Below are 19,659 nucleotides of genomic sequence, written 5' to 3'. Positions count from 1 at the left end.
AGAGACGCCCGGCGCGCCACGGGGACCGTCAGGCCTCGGATCTCACCCCAGCTGATGCCACCGCCGTTGTACAGATGTCTCTCAATAGCAATCGCTGACCCAGGGCGCTGGGGGGAGGGGGTCCCTCACCCGGCAGCGCTGAGAGCAGAGCTGAGGCAAGACGGGCCATGCTGGGACATACATGGTACTGTGCTGGACACTGGACACTGGCAGCAGCCTCCGTAGCATGTCAGACGCCAGAGACCGCATGAGCTGCGGTGCCATCGAGCAGCGTGCTCAGCGCCGCAGTCTTCTGCTTGCCTAGGGGCTGTTCTGCGGCTCTACCGCCTGTTGTCGCCATCCGCCACAGCTTCAGTTCCTGCAGCGGGCAGCATGGCGGCCAAGGGCCCTCCCGTGCTTCCGGCCGCATAGTGGCACGAACAAGTCTTCGAGACGGCGATTAATTCCCCAGATCGTGGAGAAACGGTAGCTGGACTCTCAGACCACTCCCGGCACCCGTCCTGTTGTATGCGCGCATATTGGCCATCAATTCGGCCTCCCCGGTGCCGGACGACGTATGTGTGTAATTACTGTGAGCGCCGGCTTCCATTTGTTCTTCCATCAATCTTCCACAAAGACGGGAAGCGGGGATACGGCTGGCCACGTCGACCAGTTGCGCCGTAAATCACGTGCGCGCTACGGCGGGCGAGGAAGCCGACCCCCACATCCATTCACTCCCCTCGTCCGAGGTACACCTCCGCAATGCATCATCGACTGCGCGTCACACTTCAAGCGCAGCCTTCCAAACTTATTCACGCATATAGCACCATGTCTAAACCAGGAAAACGATTGAGTAAGCTTTCAATGGCACAAACTTCACGAGCAGTGCTCACAATACCTGGCAGCCAACCCCGCCCTTTTGTACAGAACTTCCTCAATTACAGCAAAATGCCGCCGCTGATGCTTTTCCAGTATCTGCGACCTGCAGGAGAAGTTCCGGTCTCCAATCCATGAATTCCCCAAGGTTATTTCGACTACACAGAAGATGCTGAAAGCGAGTATGTGCCACTACATCACTTCCCGACATCGCACCACAAAGTCTCCCGCAGCTTTCGAGAACAGAAACACTTACAGCTTTACCTCTTAGGCAAAATCCTTAACATCCCCGTAATCGCCACAACCCAGAATCGCGCCCGTCTAGGCGAGACATGCGCCGAACTCAACCTCGACACCCCGGAAGGCATTACCACCCTTATCCATGCCGACAAAACCCTCTTCTCCATGTGGACCCCTGAGGTTCGGGAAGTCCTCTCAAAGCTCTTCACCCCGCTCTCATGCGTCATCGTTGGCATCGAATCGCATATCTGCGTTACGCAAACCACACTCGACCTGCTGCGTGAAGGCCACAAGGTCTACATCCTCGCCGATGGCGTCAGCAGCTGCAACAAAGAAGAGATACCCGTTGCGCTAGCAAGGTTGCGAGCCGAGGGCGCGGTGGTGACGACAAGCGAAAGCTGGCTGTATGAATGCATGGGCGACGCGGGAATTGAGGAGTTTAGGGCGATAGCGAAGTTGGTCAAGGATACGAGTGGGACTACGAACGATGCGTTGCAGGCTTTGGCGAAGATATAGGTGGAGAGGGAGGGGGCGAGGCATGCAGAGGGGAGGGATCTGATAAGATGAACATAGGGTATATGTTACGAAAGACTCCCAGGAAGAGTACGCGGAGGGAGGAGACAAGATGAACTTGGTGCGACGAACATGGTGTATATGTTACGAAGGACTCGCCTGGGGGGCACAAAGCGTATGGGAATAAGGGTGAATTTGGGCGAAAGCGTGGGCGAAAAGTTGGGCTCTGATATCTAAAACGTCAGGTCAACGTCCTCACAACACACGCTGTGGTTTAGAACATCATATCAATGTCATATTCGTGACAGTCCAAATTAGACCCTGGCTTTAAGACAACTGATAGTGGATTGAGAAGCATGAACGGGAGCCAGTCCGTACGATTTGGTCTACTTTTTGGCTCATCATTGCTACACGTGCTATAAAGTCGGGGTAAATTGTAGTACTTTAAGATGTACAAACGGGAGCCAGTCTGTGTGATTTAGCCTCGATTTTGGCATGTTTTTGGCACACTGTAAATCAGGTCCTGGGAGTAGGTCGACTATGCTCTAAGAAGCATGATTAGGAGCCAGTCCATGTGATATAGACTTGACCGTGGCATGTTTTCGGAGCACAACCTAAATCAGGCCATTAGAAATAGTCATCTCGAGAAATATACGGGTGTCTTTCACAACTTCAAACCCGAGAGTTCCATCTGTTCTAACACAGTACTCTCTGGATGTTGCTCGCACAAGAGGTCGAAGAGGGCCCCACAAAGGTAAGAAGAGGTCATCCGCACCCACCAGATAGCTAATCAATTCCCAAAGGTCTCCAAAAAAGCAACTACACCCTCGGCCAGACCTGCACCGTCGCCTACCCACCGCAATCCAGGCGGTCGGCGCGCCCCGCAGCGCTGCAGCCAAACCGCTCTGCGTCAAGCGCTGCACCGATCGGCAGCATAGGGCGCTGTGTGGCCAACGGCTGTGGTCTGCCAAGCTGTAAATGTTTTTTTCGCGGCCCGCCCTTGGTGGAATTGAGGGTTGCAGCGGCGAGCGGCACCATACATAAATGGGGCCATGTCCCCGCCTTTCTCGCTGCTACGCTATCGCAACTTTTGCTCTGCAACTGCGGATTTCTCAGTGAGCGACTTCGGGAGTTTTGCGCTCACTTTGTGTTTGAAAAGCTCCAACTACACCTCCGGTTCGTTGACGTGCGCGACTGAACTAGATTACGAATTCGGAAATACGAATCTACGGCTGTAAGACACCGCGCTACGAGCAATGGAGCAGCATAATTCTGCCGCCGTCATGGGCAAAGACATCGATATTGGGCCTGTTGAGCAGGTCGATTCTACCATGCATGTCCGCCCTAAGGGCAGCGACATCTCCGACGACAGCGGCTCTGGAAATGGGCAGGCTGTCAACGGTCATGGCGTGCCTGAGTTGGTGGGCGAGGATGGTGCGCCTACTGACGATGGACGTGAGATGAAGGGGAAGGGAAAGTGGTTCAATTATTTGAAAACGAAGGATTTCTGGATTGTGTTGCTGCTTGGGTAAGTTCTTTACACTAAAGTCAGGTGGATGTTGGACCATGCATCGTCAAAAATGGTGGAAGAAATGTCATTTTGGGAGCACTGCTAATGATACTACAGGCAGGTCCTCTCCATCTGCATCACGAGCACGAACACCTTCTCTCAGCTTCTTTCTATGCAAGGGACCAGCATCCCAGCTTTCCAGACTTTCTTTAACTACGTATTGCTTAATATCGTCTACACCGGCTGGACCCTATACAAGTACGGTTTCAAGAAATGGGGACAGATAGTCCTCAGAGATGGATGGAGGTACTTTATCCTAGCATTCATGGACGTGGAAGGGAACTACTTTGTCGTTCTAGCCTACCGCTACGTAAGTCCTTCATCACTCTCACTCCCATTACTCCCATTACTCCCATTACTCCCATTACTCCCATTACTCCCATTACTCCCATTACTCCCATTACTCCCATTACTCCCATTACTCCCCCACTAACACACCCCCAGACCACCATCCTCTCCGCCCAACTCATAAACTTCTGGGCCATCGTCGTCGTCGTCATCATGTCCCTCATCTTCCTGCGTGTCCGCTACCACATCACCCAATACCTCGGCATCATCCTCTGCATCGGCGGCATGGGCATCCTCTTCGGCTCCGACCACATCACGGGCAACAATAACTACCCGGCCTCCAACCAGCTCAAGGGCGACCTGTTCGCCCTGCTCGGCGCCTCCTTCTACGGCCTCAGCAACTGCTTCGAGGAGTTCCTCGTGTCCAAGAAGCCCATGTACGAGGTCATCGGCCAGCTCGCCTTCTGGGGCATGATGATCAACGGCACCCAAGCGGGCATCTTCGACCGCCAGAGCTTCCGGGACGCGACGTGGAACGGGCCCGTGGGCGGCTACCTCGTCGGCTACACCCTCGTGCTTTTCATTTTCTACTCGCTGGCGCCGATCCTGTTCCGGCTGAGCAGCGCGGCCTTCTTCAACATCTCGCTGCTGACGGGCAATTTCTGGGGCGTCGCGATTGGCGTCAAGGTGTTTGGGCTGAAGATCCACTGGATGTATCCGATTGCGTTTGTGCTCATCCTGATCGGGCATGTGTTTTACTTCATGACGGAGAGTATGCTGGGCGAGGCGGAGAAGCCGTGGTTGGGCGAGGATCAGGCGGAGGGGGTTGCGGGGATTGGGACGGCGAGGAGGCGCCGTGAGAAGCCGAATGCGATTGTTTAGGGGGACAGGGGATGATGGATTGGGATGGAGAGGGCGACGGGAGTTGCTGAGCTTGAACGACGGAAGGATATATAGTGACGACAAGCAAATACAAGATAGTTACACTTTGGAGAGATTCTTCTCGCGACCTCTGAACTGAACTTTGCCTCTACGTCTGTGTCACTCTGGCCTGCATTCACTTCACCGCTCCGTCCACCGCTGCAACGGCTTACACGGTGGGCTCGCGCTCCGCTCTATCAGCATCCCCTCATCGCTCAAATACGCGTCTAGTACGAGCTGCTCATTTGCAGTACCGTGTCCTAGGGTCTGATATCTGTGGTCCTGTTTCAGGTGCAGCAGAAGACTTTCCGGTTTGTGCAGCATATACTGGGGACAGTTCCGGTAGTTGTGCATCTCAAGGTGCAACTGTCGATTAAAAAAGTCATCCTCTTCAGCCTCCTGCACGTCGGCGCCACAGAGGTGGCATGCGTAACGGATCTCCGTCTCTGTGGAAGCATGCTCAGCCTTTGCAAAGAGCGTACCGGGCCCAGGCAGATTTCTGCAGGACCAGTGGGGGAGATTAATATGACGCCTACGGCAAGTAAGTCTTCTATCCAACACACAAGCCAACAGATTACGAGAGGAGTCAACAAACCTCGATCTAACCAAAATTTCCCTCCTTCCAGGCCACCAGCACTCCAGCCCTGCACCCCCCTTGAAGTGCTCCGCAACATGTTCAACCCGCTTCGCCCACTCGTCGAACCGGCATCCGCAGAACCCGCAATGCATCTCCGGATCCTCGCGTTTATACGGGGTCGCTTGCCGCGCCCATCTATTTAGTACGTCTTGGATGTCGCTCCGCGTCCCTTCACCGCGTTTCAGGTGTTTCTTGTTGATGTGGAGTTTCAGGTGATCTTTGCGCGTGAAGGTGCGGTCTTCTTCTGCTTTCTCGAGACACTCGGTCCAGTTGTGTGTAGCCATGTGCTCCGCATCTGCGCGGGTTTCCGGACAGAATGGACATTCTTTGTACGGCTGGTTCGGGTGAGGCTCATAGTCGCCGGGTTGGTAGTCGCCCAGGCAAACCCAAGTTACAGGAGACGTGTGCACGGATTCCTCGTGGCGCTTCCAGTCGTAGAGAGTCCTGTACTTGTTGCCGCAGAATGTGCAGCAGTACTTCGTTAGATTCTGCGCGGGGTCTTTGTTGGTTTGGGGACGTTTGCTGTCGGATTTCGTTGCGTCGTAGGGGTCTTTTTGATACCGTCTTCGGCCTCGACGACGAGACCGGCTGCCGCGACTAGCGACGGAGAGGTTGGAGTTTGCAGAGCCTGCGGAGCTGGCGAAGTCGGAGCGGCTCTCATCGATGTCTTCTGGGTTGGTGTTGTTTGGGATGGCTCCGTTCGCGGGCTGTGGGACTGGAACTACGTGTTCAACGGCGCGCCAGGTGCCAGATAAGTCCCAATATCCAGGGGCGATGTCGGGAGTCTGCGTTTCGATGGCGGTTTGGATCGCAGAAGTGCTCGCGGGTTCTTCGTCAAGAGGCATTGTCAAATACCTGTCGAGCGAGAAAGAGCTTGAGCACCCCGAAGTAACGGAGGCATCGTCGGCTTCTGTCTTGGCAGACCGCGCAGTGTCGCCTTTCCATATCTCGTTGCTCCTTTCCTCATGTTCAACTGTAATCGAGGACGGAATACCTCGGTCTGATGTTAGTTGCTGGTTGAGATTCGGATATGAGGCCGTACGTTGCGAATTGATTGGTGCAGGTTGCGGATTGATGCGCGCTCTGGTATTGTTGAACCAGTTCTTAACTGTTTTGGGGGCTAGAGATGTGAACCGCATCAGTCGAGATACGTCCTCATTTGAGGGATATTGGTTCCGGGCGAAGTGCGCTTCTAGGACTCTTCGAGCATCGTGCGATATCTTTGTAGCCCTCCTATGCTTACGTCGGGAAAGCCGTTCATTTACATCTCGCGTCACTGGGGGGGCAGGGATTTCGTGGAGATTGTCATAGAGAAGTTCTGATATCGGCTGGATGTTGTGGTCCTGTGCTGCGGGGTTTTGAGAAAGGGCTTCTTCATTCCTTGTCTGATTGATATCTACTGGATGAGTTGAGAACTCATCGGTGATGTAAGGGCTGATCCACGGCTCGTCGAATGTAGACATGGCAGGATCCAATGTATGGATGGGATATGGATTGTCCTGGAAATTCCACAGAGTATCCTGGGTGATTGCTGGGGCTTGAAATGCGCCATCTGGGTTTATGCTGCTTTGCAAAAATTCATTTGTTGATGGGCCATTGTAGGCATCTGTCGCCATGCCATCATGAAGACCCCAAATCGCAAGATAATCATTCGAAGCATTTGCCGCATCGCTAGTATTGGCGTCGTGCGATGATGAGTCCATGAAGCATTGGAAGTCGGGTAAAAGTGGTTGCGATTGTGACGTTGAAAACTGAGCACTGCCAGAAGGGAAGAATTCATGGGAAGAGAAAGCCATCCCCACTTAAGAAAATAGGCAGTTCGAGAAAGCATGCGTATATTGAGGGGGAATTTTTAAATCTTAAAGAGAAGATATGACGAGAACCTACAACGGGTAGCTGCCTGAGCTGCGCGTGTGGCGGTGCATGCATTAAGCTGCGGCCTTGGGAACAGGTCTCGGCGGCGCCGTGGCCGTTCCGCCTATGAGAAAGTCGGAGCATAACGGCTATAACAACGATACTCCGCACCTGGGTATGAGAGAAAAGCCTGGTGCCTGTCGTGATGGGCCTGTTCGAGCTGATACCTGCACGTAGAACGGGCGAGAAACTCGCCAACACTAAGCCACTTGCCCTAGTCGAGGCCCTAAAAACCCACTCAATTCGCCCAGCCCATACTTATCCCTAGCGTTGGAGTCAGAGTTTTGCATCCATAGGTAGTTCACGCGACAAGACCACTCGCAAAAATATATCAATTTGTATGAGTGGAATGGACCTTTTAACGCATCAGTGCAAACACTGGAGGTGAGTTTACCACACGCCCATTGAAGCAGAAACAGAAAAGCAGACCTTTTAAAAGCACAGACAACCAAATAGGCATCCTAAGCAAGCAATGAGAAACCAATGCAACTGCCACACAGCTACCCGTCGATAAGCACGATGCGGAGACCTTTCCTAGGCAGACAAGCTGACCAGGTAATGTCCTTGCCCGAAGCGCAGTCATATCAGATCTGAAACTTTTATGACTACTCGTCGTCGCTCTCTTCATCCGACTCGGCCTCATCGAGCCAGGTGATGAACTGCTCAGCCGACTTGCGGACGCTCTTGCTCGTCGGAAGATCGACGTACTTCTTGCTAGCCTTGGAGCCCCAGGCCTTAAGAACTTCCTCAGAGATGAGGTCGTTCTCGTAGAACTTAAGCAGGATAGCAGACACTTGGGGGATGAGCTTAGGCTTCTCCTTGCCGACAAAGCGTTCAGTGCCGCCAAGGAAGGCCTTCTCGTGGCGCTCGGAAGTGATCATCTGAACTACATTAGCCTCCTATTCGACAAAAAAGAGCAAATACATGTCGTACCTTCTTGAGCATACCAGCGCGAGGCTCAATCTGCTTGACGATGTTGTCATCGAAGAGAGTCTGGGCTAGGACGGTAAGAGTCCTGTGCTTGGTCTCGATGCCTAGATCCTTTGCCTTCAGGTAAATGTCGACGTCTGCGACCTTGGTCACTCCACCCTTCTCATCGGCAGTGTCGACGATCCATTTACCGAAAACATCGTAAGTGCTGCCTTCTCCGTTGGCACCTTCCTCATCGTCGTCTCCAACGACGAGGGCGCGCTTCAGGTCATCAGGGAGGTCCTTGGCTCGTGCTTTGACAGCCTCTTCAGAGGTATCGACGGACCACTGCACTTCTTTGACATCGTCAACTTCGCCAATATCCTTGGCTTCGGCGTTGATGCGACGGGTAAGTTCGTCATCGCTGCCTGCGTCGAGCTCGACTTCGCCGTTTTCTTCCGCATTGTCCGAGTTGCTGTCGCCGGGGCTGTTTCCGTTGCGGGATTCTTCGTCGCCATCTTGGCCCCCAGCTTCCTTCCTGGCACGACGGTCGGCCTTCTTCGTAGATTTGTCCTTCTTTCCCTTCTTGGGCTGGTTCTTGAGGATGAACGAGCTGAGCTTCAAACGAAGGTCGACATCGGAGCGCTGACCACAAGCCTTGCAATCGAGCGTGATGTGGCCGTCCTTGATCTGTACATCTGTCTCGGGATTCTTGCACTTCTTGCAGAGGACAAACTTGGTGATGAAGCCATCGAGGTAATCCTGGAGTTTGGCAGCATCGTGAGCGCCGTTGATGATCCAACGGTCGTCGCTAGGATTGGTGTTGGTCTGAGCACCGAGCTCGAAACCGAAGTACTTGATTACGTCTAAGATAAGTGTTAGCGGATATCGACATACTGACTGAGTGCGGTGGTATTACAGGATGGGGGGCGGGCCAGAGACTGAGCAACGCTAGTCAAATTGACGATGACGGTCTTGATGCCGTTTCCTTTGCCCTCGATCTTGGACTGGATACGTTCCATCTTGTAGCGGTAGAAGGGATCGGTGACATCCCGGCGGACGTTGACGGTAGCCATGGTTGCGGTTGGGTAGTTGACGGTCTTTTTAACGCGAAAGAGGGGGCAGGAGCTGGGAACGCAAGGGAGGTAGGCTGAAAGAAGCTGTCAAAGACATGCAGTAAATGCACGCTATGGTGTTGATCTGGGAATCGCGGGTGTCCTGGCGGATGCGCAGAGACGGCTAGCCGTTGGTGCAGTGGTGATTACTGCACGGTTTTCGCGTTCTGCGAAATGTTTGCAGCTTCGGCGGCGGATCGTGTCGGAAAGCGTGGCTTTGGCGCGAATACATATACAGCAAATGTCCGATTGCGCTCTGATGGGATGTGTGGTGGTGAGGTTTGGGGGTGAGGTGGCGGTTTGGGAGCAGAACGCGGGCGGGCTGCTCGGAGTGCGGGGCGTGGAGAGGCAGTGGAAGCGGTATTGCAGAGCCGGGGGTGGTTGCAGTAGGCGTCAGTGATGATTGCACGCAGTTTGTAGGCCGATATGGATGGTTGTTGTGCAGGGTGCGCGGTGGTGGAGGAGGAAAGGTTTTCGAGGAAGGTCGGCTTTAAAAGACGTCGACGGAGAAAGCGGCAGGAGAGCCCCCCGGCTCAAGCACCGCTCCCTCTGTGTGGCGGCCACACCGGCGCGACCACGACGCTATGAATATTGCTGTGTGCCGCAGAACCCCCGCCAGGCTGACCCCAGAAGACAGCTTGCTTTTTCTACAGGTGTCAATAATTGACGTTGCAGTTTTTGGGCCAGTCGAGGTGCGTTTGTGGTTGCAACAATGCTAAAGGCCACAAAAAGAATAACACCATCTCAGAGAATACAGTGGAAGCCCTTTGTAGAGCAATATACTTGCCAGACTTTGTCAATCTTACGTGCTTCACGTGAGAGAACTACAGTTTGGGGTTCACCTGCAGTTTCCAAGCGGCTTTGCAGTGACTAGAATCGCTAGTTCTCAACAGTAAGGTTCCATTTCTGCCGGACGGACTTCCTCCTTCGAATATACGCTTCAAGACAGACTGGGGCGATTCGTGCTCTCCTGGCGCAGAAGATTCTGTCGGTCCCTGTCCCGAAGTTGTCCAGTGATTGGACGTCGTTCTATCCACCTCTCGTCCCATCATCACTTCTCCAGAACGTCACTGTGACGGGTGCAACACTTCTGGAATCCAGTCTGAAGCCAAGCAAACACCCAGCAACGAGTCGTGTATCCCGTAGTTGAGTTCAGCTGCCAGGATGGCGCTGACGGTGGATTACTCTCTCTATCTTGTTACGGATTCCACTGCGGCTATTCTTGGCCAACGGGACCTGTGCCATGTTGTCTCGGAGTCTATTTTAGGAGGCAAGCTCCGAATGAATCGCGCTCTATTCACCTTTTTGACTGTTCCGTAGGTGTGACATTGGTCCAGTATCGAGACAAAACTGCCGACAGTGGCGCGGCTATCGAGACTGCGAAGAAGCTACTCAGCATTTGCAGTGGACATGGCGTACCGCTGCTAATCAACGATCGTATCGATGTTGCTTTGGCTATTGATTGTGCCGGCGTCCATATCGGTCAGGATGATATGGGTTAGGATGTCAAGCCTCGTTCATACTCGGAAGTGCTTACACCGGACTAGACGTTACAACTGCTCGGAGGCTTCTTGGACCCAATAAAATTATAGGAGTCACAGCTTCTTCTATTGAAGAAGCAGACAAAGCTGTCCGAGATGGTGCAGACTATCTTGGAATTGGGACTGTATTCGCAACTCCGACGTAGGTTACCTTCTAGTCTACTCACGAACTTTCAATTTCCCGTCTTAGTAAGACATATATGTCAACAGCATATGTCGCATATCTTTGAGAGATATAAGAGTTTAATTCTCACCATCTAATAGAAAAGAGAACACAAAGTCTATCCTAGGAGTCCACGGCCTGCGCGACATCCTATCACACCTCAGTGAACAATCAAAAGAGCACCAAGACATCAAAACAGTCTGCATTGGCGGCATAAACGCCTCAAACCTCCAACGAGTGCTATACCAATCTCATACGCCTTCAAAACAGCTAGACGGTCTAGCCATAGTCAGCGCGATCGTTGCCGCGCCAGATGTTCAAGAGTCCTCCAAGCACCTGAGACAACTGATACGAGAACCTCCCCCATGGATACTCCCAGCCATCTCCACCGACCACTCCGAATGGTCAAAAGACACCTCTATCACGGCACTGCTAGACTCAATACCCACAGCCGTCCAAACCGTCATCGAAAAGAAACCAATCTCCCACAACATGACCAATTTCGTTGTGCAAAACTTCGCCGCAAACGTAGCTCTATCAATGTAAGCCAATCCCTCATCCCAAACCCCTTGTTTCCCTTTTCCCTTCCCCCAATACCCAACCTAACTCCCCACAGCGGCGCCTCCCCCATCATGTCCACCAACGGCCACGAATCCCCCGACCTCGCCGCGCTCCGCGGCGGGCTGGTCATAAACATGGGCACGGCGACCCCGACGTCCCTCGAGAACTGGCTGCTGGCCGTAACCGCCTACAACGCCGCCGGCCAACCCGTGATCCTCGACCCCGTCGGCTGCGGCGCCACCGCGCCGCGCCGCGCCACCCTCCGTGCCCTCCTCGCCGCTGGCTACTACGACGTCATCAAGGGGAACGAGAGCGAGATCCTGACGGTGGCGCGGGTGAGTGGAGTAGCTGGCGTCGGAGCCATTCAACAGCGGGGAGTCGATAGCGGAAATTCAGGAATGGGGATAGAGCAGAAGGCGGAGGTGGTGAGGCGGCTGGCGGGCCGGGAGCGGAATGTGGTCGTTATGACGGGGGTGGTGGATGTGGTGAGTGATGGGGTGCGGTCGTATGCGGTTAGTGGGGGGCATGAGTATCTGGGGATGGTTACGGGGACAGGGTGTTCGCTTGGGACGGTGCTGGCCGCGTTTCTGGCGGCGAATAAGGGGAGAGGGGATAAGTTTGGGGCGACGGTGGCGGGGATCGTGCTGTTTGGGGTCGCGGCGGGGAGGGTTGGTGAGACTCATCATGTTCATGGGCCTGGGACGTTTGTGCCGGCGTTTTTGGATCAGCTTTATCTAGCGAGCAAGGATATTGCAGGAAAAGACGAGACATGGAAGAAGCTGGTAGAGATACGGGCGGTGGTTGGATGAAGAAATGGTTATATGTCCCGCAGTACTGGGTCATAAGTCTGGGCACACGGATTTATCGCTGCTTGGCTCTAATCGTGCTCACTGGACACTGCTGTGGGCAGCAGCCTAGCTAGTAAGTAGCCAGTCAGTCAAGAGGCAGTCTAATTTGCACTAGTAGAAACTTGACATCGTGCCTGGGGTTTTGAAGTTTTATGGAGGTACCCCAAGCAGTGGCACACGCGTGTACGCAGCCTTACAACCTATCACTATATCTTTGGGTGAACACGCTTTTGGATGTAGTGATCAAATGGGATGGTATTAAGTATCTCCGAGAAACCCCTAAGCTCGTGAATAGCAAGAAAGAAGGGAAAAAAACCCCCGTACTGTTTTGCCCATTGGAGACTATTGGCCTACTCAGAAGTGCCTACCTCAAATCTCACCCCTGCCGCCTTCAAGCGCTCCACGTACTGATCTCCCAGCGTCGCAGGAGTCAACAGCCCACCACCCATCTTCCCAGCCTCAGTGCTCGCTAAGTCGCCCTTCAAGATCACCATTGCCGCCTCCGCAAGCGTCAACCCAGTAACAGCGTACGCCCCTGTGTGCACTTCCCACTCTGCGACCGCACGCTCCTTGCCCTTCGAATCTGCTACTCCTATAGCCCGATAGTGCAAGAAGTCGTCCTTTGTCGAATCTTCCGTCGGACCCTCGCCAGGCGCGGGCAGCACGAAGTGGGTCAATAGCGGCCCTATGATCCAACGGCTTGGAGGAAACGCGAGAAGCGCCCCAAATGCCGTGAACCCACCAGAAATTAGAGCACCCACAAGTGTGTTGCGAGTGCGCATGTACTCTGTGAAGCGAAAGCGTGGGCCATAAGATAGATCTGGATTGTCTCGCGCCGCGCTGCTCTGCTCGAACAGGCCCCAGCTGCGGTGGACAATGGCCGTGTCAAGGCCGGCCATGGGTCCGGTAGTCAATAGGCCGAGCTCCTTGATGTGACGGAGGCCGAGAAGGCTATAGAAGATATTTGAGGAAGGCGGTGGTGTGGGCGAGGCCGGCTTGCTTGGGGAGAGCGCGTAGGGTTTCATGGCGGCGCCGAGCTCGCGCAGGGAAAAGTTGGAGAAGATGTTCATCATAGAGGCAGCGGTGCCGCCGCTCATCCCACCTTTGAAGTTGTGCATGGAGACGGTGACGGAAGCGGTAGCGGAGGAAAAGGTCTTACGGATGTATTGGGCAAGAGCGTAGCTGAGCAGGTCGGTTGGGACTGAATCGAGACCGCATTCCGGTATCATCTAAGTTAAAAGATCAATACACGGTCTGAGAAATTACTAAGGGAGAGCTTGAAGAGGAGAAAGAAAAGTAGCATATATATCTATAATGATGTTTCGTCATTTTCAGATAGGAGAAACTCTGTTGAAGCACCCAAACACGGTGGGCGTGAAAAAAAAAGAGCACACTCATCAAGCACTACGTTTCATGTGTACGCCTGTTTACCACAGCTTGGGGTGCATCAGCGAGATTCCACATAGCCCGAAGTGAAGGGCTTCTGTCTCGTCCAGATTCCTGAAACTGTATTGAAGTACCCTACGCAGTGGTAGACAGGTGTACACGAAACATAGTGCTTGATGAGTGTGCCGCTCTTTCACAGCCAGCGTGTCAGGACGGTGGCAAGCGCGAAAGGATTTACCGATATTTGACGAGGCATTGTATGATAGAAAAGGATATGATGAAATGCGCATATTGAATCTCAATGACTTACAATTGCACCATTCTTCTTCGCGGTATCATGATACTTCTCGATCATTTTCTTGAGCCATGGTGCTTCTCCAGTGCTAGATATCATTAATCAGACGATTACCATTCATCAAAATGTAAGTTCCTACCAATCTAGGTAATGGGTGCCGTTGTTGGCACAAACTTCGATGACAGGTTCACCGTATTTTGCGTAAGGTCCAACGGTTGTGATGATGAGACGGGTCCTCTTGACCAACTTGTCTAGGTCGGCTTTTTCGAGCTCGCATATTTCAATCGCTGGTGGATGTGAATTCATGTTAGAGAGGAATACGTGCAGACCCGTACCTGGTTCCAGTCGATCACCATTCAACTTCTTCAGAGTCTCAGAAACAGCCGCAAGCTTCTTTGAGTTACGACCTGCTATGGCCCACTTGAGATCAGTTGGATGGTGCTGAGCAATGTACTGCGCTGTGTACTTTCCGGTGTAGCCCGTGGCCCCAAGAAGCACCAAGTCGTACTCGGGCGATGCGTGCGCCATTCTGTGTGCTGGATTAGGAGGAAGCGATGATAGTAAGGTCTGAGGTGAGTTCTTTTGAAAGTTCTGCGGAGAGTAAAGTATGGAGCGGGCTTCGGAGCAGGTGAGGTGGAGGAGGTGGTGGAGGTTCACATCCTGCCCATGAAGTCATGCCGAGGCGAGTGGTCAATTACACGTAACCTAATCAGCCCACGATTGGGTCCGAGTTGATTCCCATTGTTTGTACGAGCACCTCCGGGAATCCAACTGCAATCGTCACGCATTTTTGCTCAAAGTGGAGACTGGGATGGTGGATGGGTTGCCCAGCCTGATGTGAATTCGAGATTGAAAATTGTAAGCTGAAGCTTTCTACTAAGAGCTAGAGCTATTCTGGAGTTTACCAGAGCATATACGAAGAATACAAGAAGATATCTAGCGTGGTGGAAGAATGAAGTCGTGAATTGGGCGCTGCTGACAGCGACCATAATGCGCTAAGCTGAAACGAGAATGTCGAGGGCTTGGCGCCCACTCGCCAATTTTGAGGCATTCGACTTCGCTGCCTCCGCACAGAACCGCCAACCATTCCACCTCCGTCAACTGCAAATCTGTCCCGGCACAACTTGCAAAAATGAGTAAGTCTAATCATGCTGCTGTACGAAATATGAACTGACCAGTCTTCCCCAGCGAAACGCACAAAGAAGTGAGTGCCCGCCTCCAACCGCAAGCTGCCAGCCACGAACCCTCGCAATACTAACATATTCCCCAGGGTCGGCGTAACCGGAAAGGTCCGTAGTATCCCGCATAAACCCACGATGCGCGCATGAAAGCCATGGCTGCACAATTCCCTAGGAACGCTAGCTCACGATTCGTAGTACGGTACCCGATATGGCGCCTCCCTGCGTAAGCAGGTCAAGAAGATGGAAATCACCCAGCACGCCAGATACAGTGAGTTCTGTACCCCCTCATTGCATTAGAATTAGGCTAACTTGCTCCCAGCATGCACATTCTGTATTACTTCCAGTGCCCCCGCGGACTCGCTTGACACACAACAGTACTGACTACAAACAGGCGGAAAGGTCTCAGTGAAGCGTCACTCGGTTGGAATCTGGGAATGTCGATCGGCACGTTATCAATACCGCACCAAGAAAGAATCAGAAATACTAACCCTATGTGCAGTGCAAGAAGACCGTTGCCGGCGGCGCCTGGACTGTCTCTACCCCAGCTGCGGCTGCCACCCGATCCACGATTCGTCGCTTGAGGGAGATTGCGGAGGTTTAGGCGGATTGTTTTCAGCATGAAATGGGATACTTTGCCGGGGTTTCGAGTTTCCTTCTGGGTTTCAACTTCGGACGAACCACGGCGACACGACTGTCGATAGAACCTCCTGAAAAATACCAGCGGTCTGGCTCTGTTATGAACGGATTGTCCACAAGAATCTGGTGTGCTGGTCGTATTTGACGTGTGGTGTTGCAAGGTTATCTATGGGCCTAACTCTACCCAGGACTCGGATCGGGACAATTACGATTGCAGGTCCGTTCTTGGATTTTGCAATTCTGAGACACTTGAACTCGAGGCTTGAAGCTTGGTCAGGAACGCGATTTACGGACACATCCTCGCTACTACTCAGGACGTTCCAAACACTACCAGATCTCTGGAAAGATGTAATATCCTTGAGAAGGCAAAGTGGACGACGTGTTACCGTTGATCGATTCTTCTTGCTTACCATTGCTTAGGCTGCTTCGAAGCATTAGATGTTATAAATCCGCCTCGAGGCGTATATGCTTCGCATGTTGACCGACTTTCGAATCCTCACGTTCAGCCCAATACCATATCAAAGCACTCCATGCTGTCGCGAACCATGCACCAATTCATGTTTCCGTACTTTATAAAATAAATTCCATCCTCACGATGCTTCACGAGGCTTCATTCTCAAAATTGCTCGAATCACGATTCCTCGGCCGTCGTTCCTGGATGCCTGGTGACGATGAAGCTGATATTCTGAATCTTATCTGAATCTTACTCCGTACGCGTCGCACTCCGACTCGGTCAGCTGGCGCTCGGATTCGACTTCTGTGGCTGACGAACACGTGGTGAGGTCAGTGGGAGCTCGATTTGGTTTGCACTACCTTACCTTGCAGAACCTCCTGACCCTTTGTTACTCTTTCACTTCATAGCCACCGTCACTTCGCGCTGCTGGGTATGACTGTTCTGCCACCTAGGCAGCGGCTCGCTGGTCCACCGATATCATTCATCCAACCCTGGACGCGCTGTCCAATAGGTACCCGATCACGTGCCTGATCCGGCTTAGCGCATCCAGTAGCGGCGCCATAAAGGCTGGTCCCCCCGCTGTTCCTTCATCCTTCTTCCATCTACAACGCCGCCAAGCCTTACATATGCTCGAATTCACTCCAACTCGCAAACCCTTCCCTTCGTTTATCTACCTCCCAAATGGCCGAGAGCTGCATTGTCTGCCTCGGTGACCTCGCTGGCAGTGGCGACGACGTTTTACCCACTTCGGATCCCTCGCCGTCGAAGCACTCGCTTGAAGATGGCGAGGAACACACCGCCCCCAGCCTCCACGACATCGTGTCCCCAAGTCGCGATGCTGATCCCGATGACGACGAGATTATTGCGCACCTTCTGCCATGCGGCCATAATCTTCACAATGAATGTCTGAAACCCTGGGTTGAGAGGGCGAATAGTTGTCCGATATGCCGACAAAGCTTCAATACCGTAGAGCTAAGCGCCTGCATAGGAGGTAAGTGATAGACGAGTCAACTACGCGGCAAGTCAACTCGAGCTAATACCGACCTTTTAGGCCCCATGTTATCGTCCTACCCTGTCCAGGATAAGCAACAAGTTGCCGACATCGATCCGACCATGTTCATCGACGATGTAGTTATACTGGATGACGGTGGCTTAGACCCATGCACAATATGCGAAACCCTTGAAGAGCCGGAAACCTTGATGCAATGCCACGGCTGTGACTCGCTCTGTCATGTGTTTTGCGCGGGGCTGGATTCCATGCCGGCTAGTGGTCCGTGGTACTGTCAGGATTGTGTGCAGAATCCCGAGATACTCGCCCAAGCCTATCGCCGACCGCAGCCCCAGAACCTTCGGGACCGTATTAGTGGTATACGCCGCGGACATCGTCTGACTGCCTACGAACGTGTGTGGGCCTCAGTCTTGCAGCGCATCAACCTGGATCTGGACTACCCTTTCGACGAGGAAAACCCCCAGCGACCGCAGCGAACCGAAGCACAACAGCGAGAAGCGCGAGAATATGAAAGACGACTGGCAGTCGCCAGCCGGAATGGAGCTGGGAACAGGTTCCGCCAGATTGGTACTGCCCTCCTGCCTCATCGCCCCGATCCCCCGCAGCCTCGGGACCCGGAGTCGGAAGAGGACATTCAAGCTTGGAACGCGTTCGAAAAGGCTAGAGCAGAACTCAACGGGCAGAGTCGTGGCTCCTCGTCCAGTGGCCGTGGCCGCAATCGCAGGAAGCGGAAATCGGTCACATTGTCTCCGTCCGGGGAGGACACAGAGCCGCGCCAGCCCGAACGTAAGTTGAAGAGGCCCCGCACTCGAGTTGCACAAGAAATCGGCGGTGAATCTTCAAAGGACGCGGTCGCGGAAGCGTCAACGGCAGCTCGTGTATCTGAGCCACGCAACTCATCGCCACCAAATGGTGTGAAGGAAGGGGCCTATGCTGCCGCTGGTCTATCAGGCTTCTTGCAATCCCTTCTCAAAGAGGTTGAGGTTACACCAAGGAGAGAAGATGAGATTGCGGCACCACAACCAAGACGTGTCATCATCGAGCGCGCTTGCTCTCCGCCTGGCTCATCACCAGGACTTTCACCAGTATATCCTACCCCACGTGGCGGCATGACGCCGCCACCGCTGAACCTCACCCGGCCCACATCGCCGTTGCAGGCATCTCCAAACCTCTCGCCCGGCTACTCTCCAACTTCTCGATTCCCGCCTTTCTCACCTGCCGATGATGAATATAGAACTGGACGTCGGAAACATCATCAATCTCCCGGAGCTCTCTCTAGTCCGCCACGTTCGAAAGATTCGTCACCAAACCGGTCGCTCTCGTATTCGACAAAAGCAGAAGTACAACGAATGGTTTCTCTCGTGCTCAAACCTTTTTATCAAAAGCAAGAGATCACAAAGGACCAATACACGGACATAAACCGCGATGTTAGTCGCTCGCTATACGATAAGGTCGGCGACGCCAATGCCCTAGCCGACCAGAGCACTAGAGAAAAGTGGCAACGGATTGCTGGAGAAGAGGTCGAAAGCGCGGTCAAAGCCTTACGAACAGATGGGCATGATTCTGGAACCGGGTCCAACTCTTCATGAGCATACATTCATAGTCGCGATTCTCTGGCTATCTACAGGCGCAACGGTCTCGGGTCCATCTTTATCGGATATAGCGTTTTGCGTTCGAGCATTAGTGTTCGTTTGTATCATGAGGACTGTCGGCGTACTTTGCGAAGTCGATCTTAGATACCACGGCTACCGCGCTTCGGATTACCCTTGGAATTGGGTTGGCGTTCTTTGAGGGAATGGCTTTACGAGATCTAGTGGTCGTCTACGGATGACTGGGTATACGGATATATAGATACTTACTCTTTCAATATTTATGTTCAGCGCTTTCGACATACTGGTACTATCGCTGATGACTTTGCTTGTGATGTGCGCAATTGTGATGCTTGATACTCTGGTTTTGCATGCGTACGTAACCCGTCGAAGGACTTCGAGGGGGTTTAAAAGCTCAGCAGCGAAGATGTCACGGATAACACACGCTGAATCAGACCTCAAGATTTTGTGATCTATCGAGGCTATGAAGCCCTCTTGTACATGTGAAGATCGGTCAAGCGCCGATTAGGAGCACCTCCATTGAATGTCCCAAAAGGCCGGCACGCAGTAAATCGAGCCAATCCAACCCCTCCGATATCACCCCCATCCCATCCAAACGCCCAGCAAATGCAAACCCATGGTATCATCCCAAAACGCCCTTAAATCTCCGCCCTTCCCTCCCTAGGCAGCCCTAAGTCTCCGCCGCCCTCTCCTCCGCCTTCACCCACCCCTCCACCGCCCCCGCAACCCCCTCCGCGCCTCCCCCTCCTTGCTGCTCCTCCCGCAGCTTCAGCGTATCCAGCGTCCCGAACAGCCACAGCTCCTGCATCTGCCGCGTCAGCCCCAGCAGGTCCTCTGCCGCGCGCACCAGCGCCGCGCTCTCTTCCTTCATGTGCAGCGCGTTGACGGAGGTCGTGTTGTAGTCGGTGCTCTCGAGCGCGGCGGTCGCGACGAGGTTCTCGAAGCGCGAGACGAGGGAGGTTTGGAGTTTGAGGATGTGGGCTGTTGGGTTGGGGGTTAATTTGGGGGGGGGG

General features: G+C 53.4%; 9 protein-coding genes across 9 annotated transcripts in view; 5 read left to right on the top strand and 4 right to left on the bottom strand.

Annotated features, from left to right (window-relative positions):
• The first annotated feature begins 733 nt into the window (after positions 1-733).
• On the top strand, positions 734-2,049 carry BDZ99DRAFT_467749 (Isochorismatase hydrolase). The gene is made up of 3 exons (XM_033721088.1): positions 734-832; positions 885-1,037; positions 1,127-2,049. The coding sequence occupies exons 2-3, from the start codon at positions 1,025-1,027 to the stop codon at positions 1,609-1,611; spliced, it is 498 nt and encodes a 165-aa protein (XP_033570992.1). The 5' UTR covers positions 734-832; positions 885-1,024; the 3' UTR covers positions 1,612-2,049.
• Positions 2,050-2,939: 890 nt separating this feature from the next.
• On the top strand, positions 2,940-4,348 carry BDZ99DRAFT_398549 (DUF914-domain-containing protein; the record flags this gene model as incomplete). The annotated part of the gene is made up of 3 exons (XM_033716092.1): positions 2,940-3,136; positions 3,236-3,488; positions 3,623-4,348. 3 exons carry the CDS (start codon positions 2,940-2,942, stop codon positions 4,346-4,348), a joined length of 1,176 nt encoding a protein of 391 aa, XP_033570991.1.
• A 571-nt stretch (positions 4,349-4,919) lies between these two features.
• BDZ99DRAFT_481597 (uncharacterized protein) lies at positions 4,920-6,820 on the bottom strand (the record flags this gene model as incomplete). Its single annotated transcript, XM_033722430.1, has 2 exons — positions 4,920-4,937; positions 4,994-6,820. 2 exons carry the CDS (start codon positions 6,818-6,820, stop codon positions 4,920-4,922), a joined length of 1,845 nt encoding a protein of 614 aa, XP_033570990.1.
• Positions 6,821-7,346: 526 nt separating this feature from the next.
• Positions 7,347-9,416, bottom strand: BDZ99DRAFT_467747 (eukaryotic translation initiation factor 5). Its single transcript, XM_033721087.1, has 3 exons — positions 8,767-9,416; positions 7,872-8,713; positions 7,347-7,819 (listed from the first exon to the last, which is right to left on the bottom strand). Exons 1-3 carry the CDS (start codon positions 8,921-8,923, stop codon positions 7,544-7,546), a joined length of 1,275 nt encoding a protein of 424 aa, XP_033570989.1. The 5' UTR covers positions 8,924-9,416; the 3' UTR covers positions 7,347-7,543.
• A 636-nt stretch (positions 9,417-10,052) lies between these two features.
• BDZ99DRAFT_511791 (TMP-TENI-domain-containing protein) lies at positions 10,053-12,388 on the top strand. The gene is made up of 5 exons (XM_033724578.1): positions 10,053-10,232; positions 10,283-10,459; positions 10,510-10,645; positions 10,768-11,208; positions 11,283-12,388. The coding sequence occupies exons 1-5, from the start codon at positions 10,127-10,129 to the stop codon at positions 12,034-12,036; spliced, it is 1,614 nt and encodes a 537-aa protein (XP_033570988.1). The 5' UTR covers positions 10,053-10,126; the 3' UTR covers positions 12,037-12,388.
• Positions 12,312-14,629, bottom strand: BDZ99DRAFT_426225 (uncharacterized protein). Its single transcript, XM_033717114.1, has 4 exons — positions 14,092-14,629; positions 13,896-14,043; positions 13,772-13,844; positions 12,312-13,304 (listed from the first exon to the last, which is right to left on the bottom strand). The coding sequence occupies exons 1-4, from the start codon at positions 14,282-14,284 to the stop codon at positions 12,426-12,428; spliced, it is 1,293 nt and encodes a 430-aa protein (XP_033570987.1). The 5' UTR covers positions 14,285-14,629; the 3' UTR covers positions 12,312-12,425.
• A 205-nt stretch (positions 14,630-14,834) lies between these two features.
• BDZ99DRAFT_157974 (60S ribosomal protein L37a) lies at positions 14,835-15,605 on the top strand. Its single transcript, XM_033712848.1, has 7 exons — positions 14,835-14,892; positions 14,945-14,960; positions 15,027-15,078; positions 15,133-15,205; positions 15,257-15,268; positions 15,329-15,381; positions 15,437-15,605. The coding sequence occupies exons 1-7, from the start codon at positions 14,889-14,891 to the stop codon at positions 15,536-15,538; spliced, it is 312 nt and encodes a 103-aa protein (XP_033570986.1). The 5' UTR covers positions 14,835-14,888; the 3' UTR covers positions 15,539-15,605.
• Positions 15,606-16,666: 1,061 nt separating this feature from the next.
• Positions 16,667-18,936, top strand: BDZ99DRAFT_452513 (uncharacterized protein). Its single transcript, XM_033718279.1, has 2 exons — positions 16,667-17,018; positions 17,079-18,936. The coding sequence occupies exons 1-2, from the start codon at positions 16,709-16,711 to the stop codon at positions 18,623-18,625; spliced, it is 1,857 nt and encodes a 618-aa protein (XP_033570985.1). The 5' UTR covers positions 16,667-16,708; the 3' UTR covers positions 18,626-18,936.
• A 380-nt stretch (positions 18,937-19,316) lies between these two features.
• The window catches only part of BDZ99DRAFT_526061 (uncharacterized protein), a gene marked incomplete at both ends in the record, with an annotated part of 401 nt that continues 58 nt past the window's right edge, over positions 19,317-19,659 (bottom strand). Inside the window, one exon of the mRNA XM_033726091.1 lies at positions 19,317-19,627. Within this exon, the coding sequence (XP_033570984.1) occupies positions 19,317-19,627 (311 nt within the window). The remainder of the gene's footprint in view (positions 19,628-19,659) is intronic.

This window comes from Mytilinidion resinicola (assembly GCF_010093595.1).
Source record: "Mytilinidion resinicola strain CBS 304.34 unplaced genomic scaffold BDZ99scaffold_24, whole genome shotgun sequence".
NCBI classification, from domain to species: Eukaryota; Fungi; Ascomycota; class Dothideomycetes; order Mytilinidiales; family Mytilinidiaceae; genus Mytilinidion; species Mytilinidion resinicola.
This window is presented reverse-complemented; position numbering and strand designations above follow the sequence as displayed.

Excerpts from the sequence above, each read along its gene's own strand:
- BDZ99DRAFT_426225 (XM_033717114.1), bottom strand. The coding sequence starts at position 14,284 with ATGGCGCACGCATCGCCCGAGTACGACTTGGTGCTTCTTGGGGCCACG. Across the intron at positions 13,845-13,895 it reads GGCACCCATTACCTAGATTG|CACTGGAGAAGCACCATGGC; the intron begins GTAGGAACTTAC and ends AATGATATCTAG. Across the intron at positions 13,305-13,771 it reads CGAAGAAGAATGGTGCAATT|ATGATACCGGAATGCGGTCT; the intron begins GTAAGTCATTGA and ends CTTTTAACTTAG.
- BDZ99DRAFT_157974 (XM_033712848.1), top strand. Across the intron at positions 15,079-15,132 it reads CGCATAAACCCACGATGCGC|TACGGTACCCGATATGGCGC; the intron begins GCATGAAAGCCA and ends CACGATTCGTAG. Across the intron at positions 15,382-15,436 it reads GAATCTGGGAATGTCGATCG|TGCAAGAAGACCGTTGCCGG; the intron begins GCACGTTATCAA and ends CCCTATGTGCAG.
- BDZ99DRAFT_452513 (XM_033718279.1), top strand. The coding sequence starts at position 16,709 with ATGGCCGAGAGCTGCATTGTCTGCCTCGGTGACCTCGCTGGCAGTGGC. Across the intron at positions 17,019-17,078 it reads GCTAAGCGCCTGCATAGGAG|GCCCCATGTTATCGTCCTAC; the intron begins GTAAGTGATAGA and ends CCGACCTTTTAG.
- BDZ99DRAFT_467747 (XM_033721087.1), bottom strand. The coding sequence starts at position 8,923 with ATGGCTACCGTCAACGTCCGCCGGGATGTCACCGATCCCTTCTACCGC. Across the intron at positions 8,714-8,766 it reads TCTGGCCCGCCCCCCATCCT|ACGTAATCAAGTACTTCGGT; the intron begins GTAATACCACCG and ends CACTTATCTTAG. Across the intron at positions 7,820-7,871 it reads GCGCTGGTATGCTCAAGAAG|ATGATCACTTCCGAGCGCCA; the intron begins GTACGACATGTA and ends AATGTAGTTCAG.
- BDZ99DRAFT_511791 (XM_033724578.1), top strand. The coding sequence starts at position 10,127 with ATGGCGCTGACGGTGGATTACTCTCTCTATCTTGTTACGGATTCCACT. Across the intron at positions 10,460-10,509 it reads TATCGGTCAGGATGATATGG|ACGTTACAACTGCTCGGAGG; the intron begins GTTAGGATGTCA and ends ACACCGGACTAG. Across the intron at positions 11,209-11,282 it reads GCAAACGTAGCTCTATCAAT|CGGCGCCTCCCCCATCATGT; the intron begins GTAAGCCAATCC and ends AACTCCCCACAG.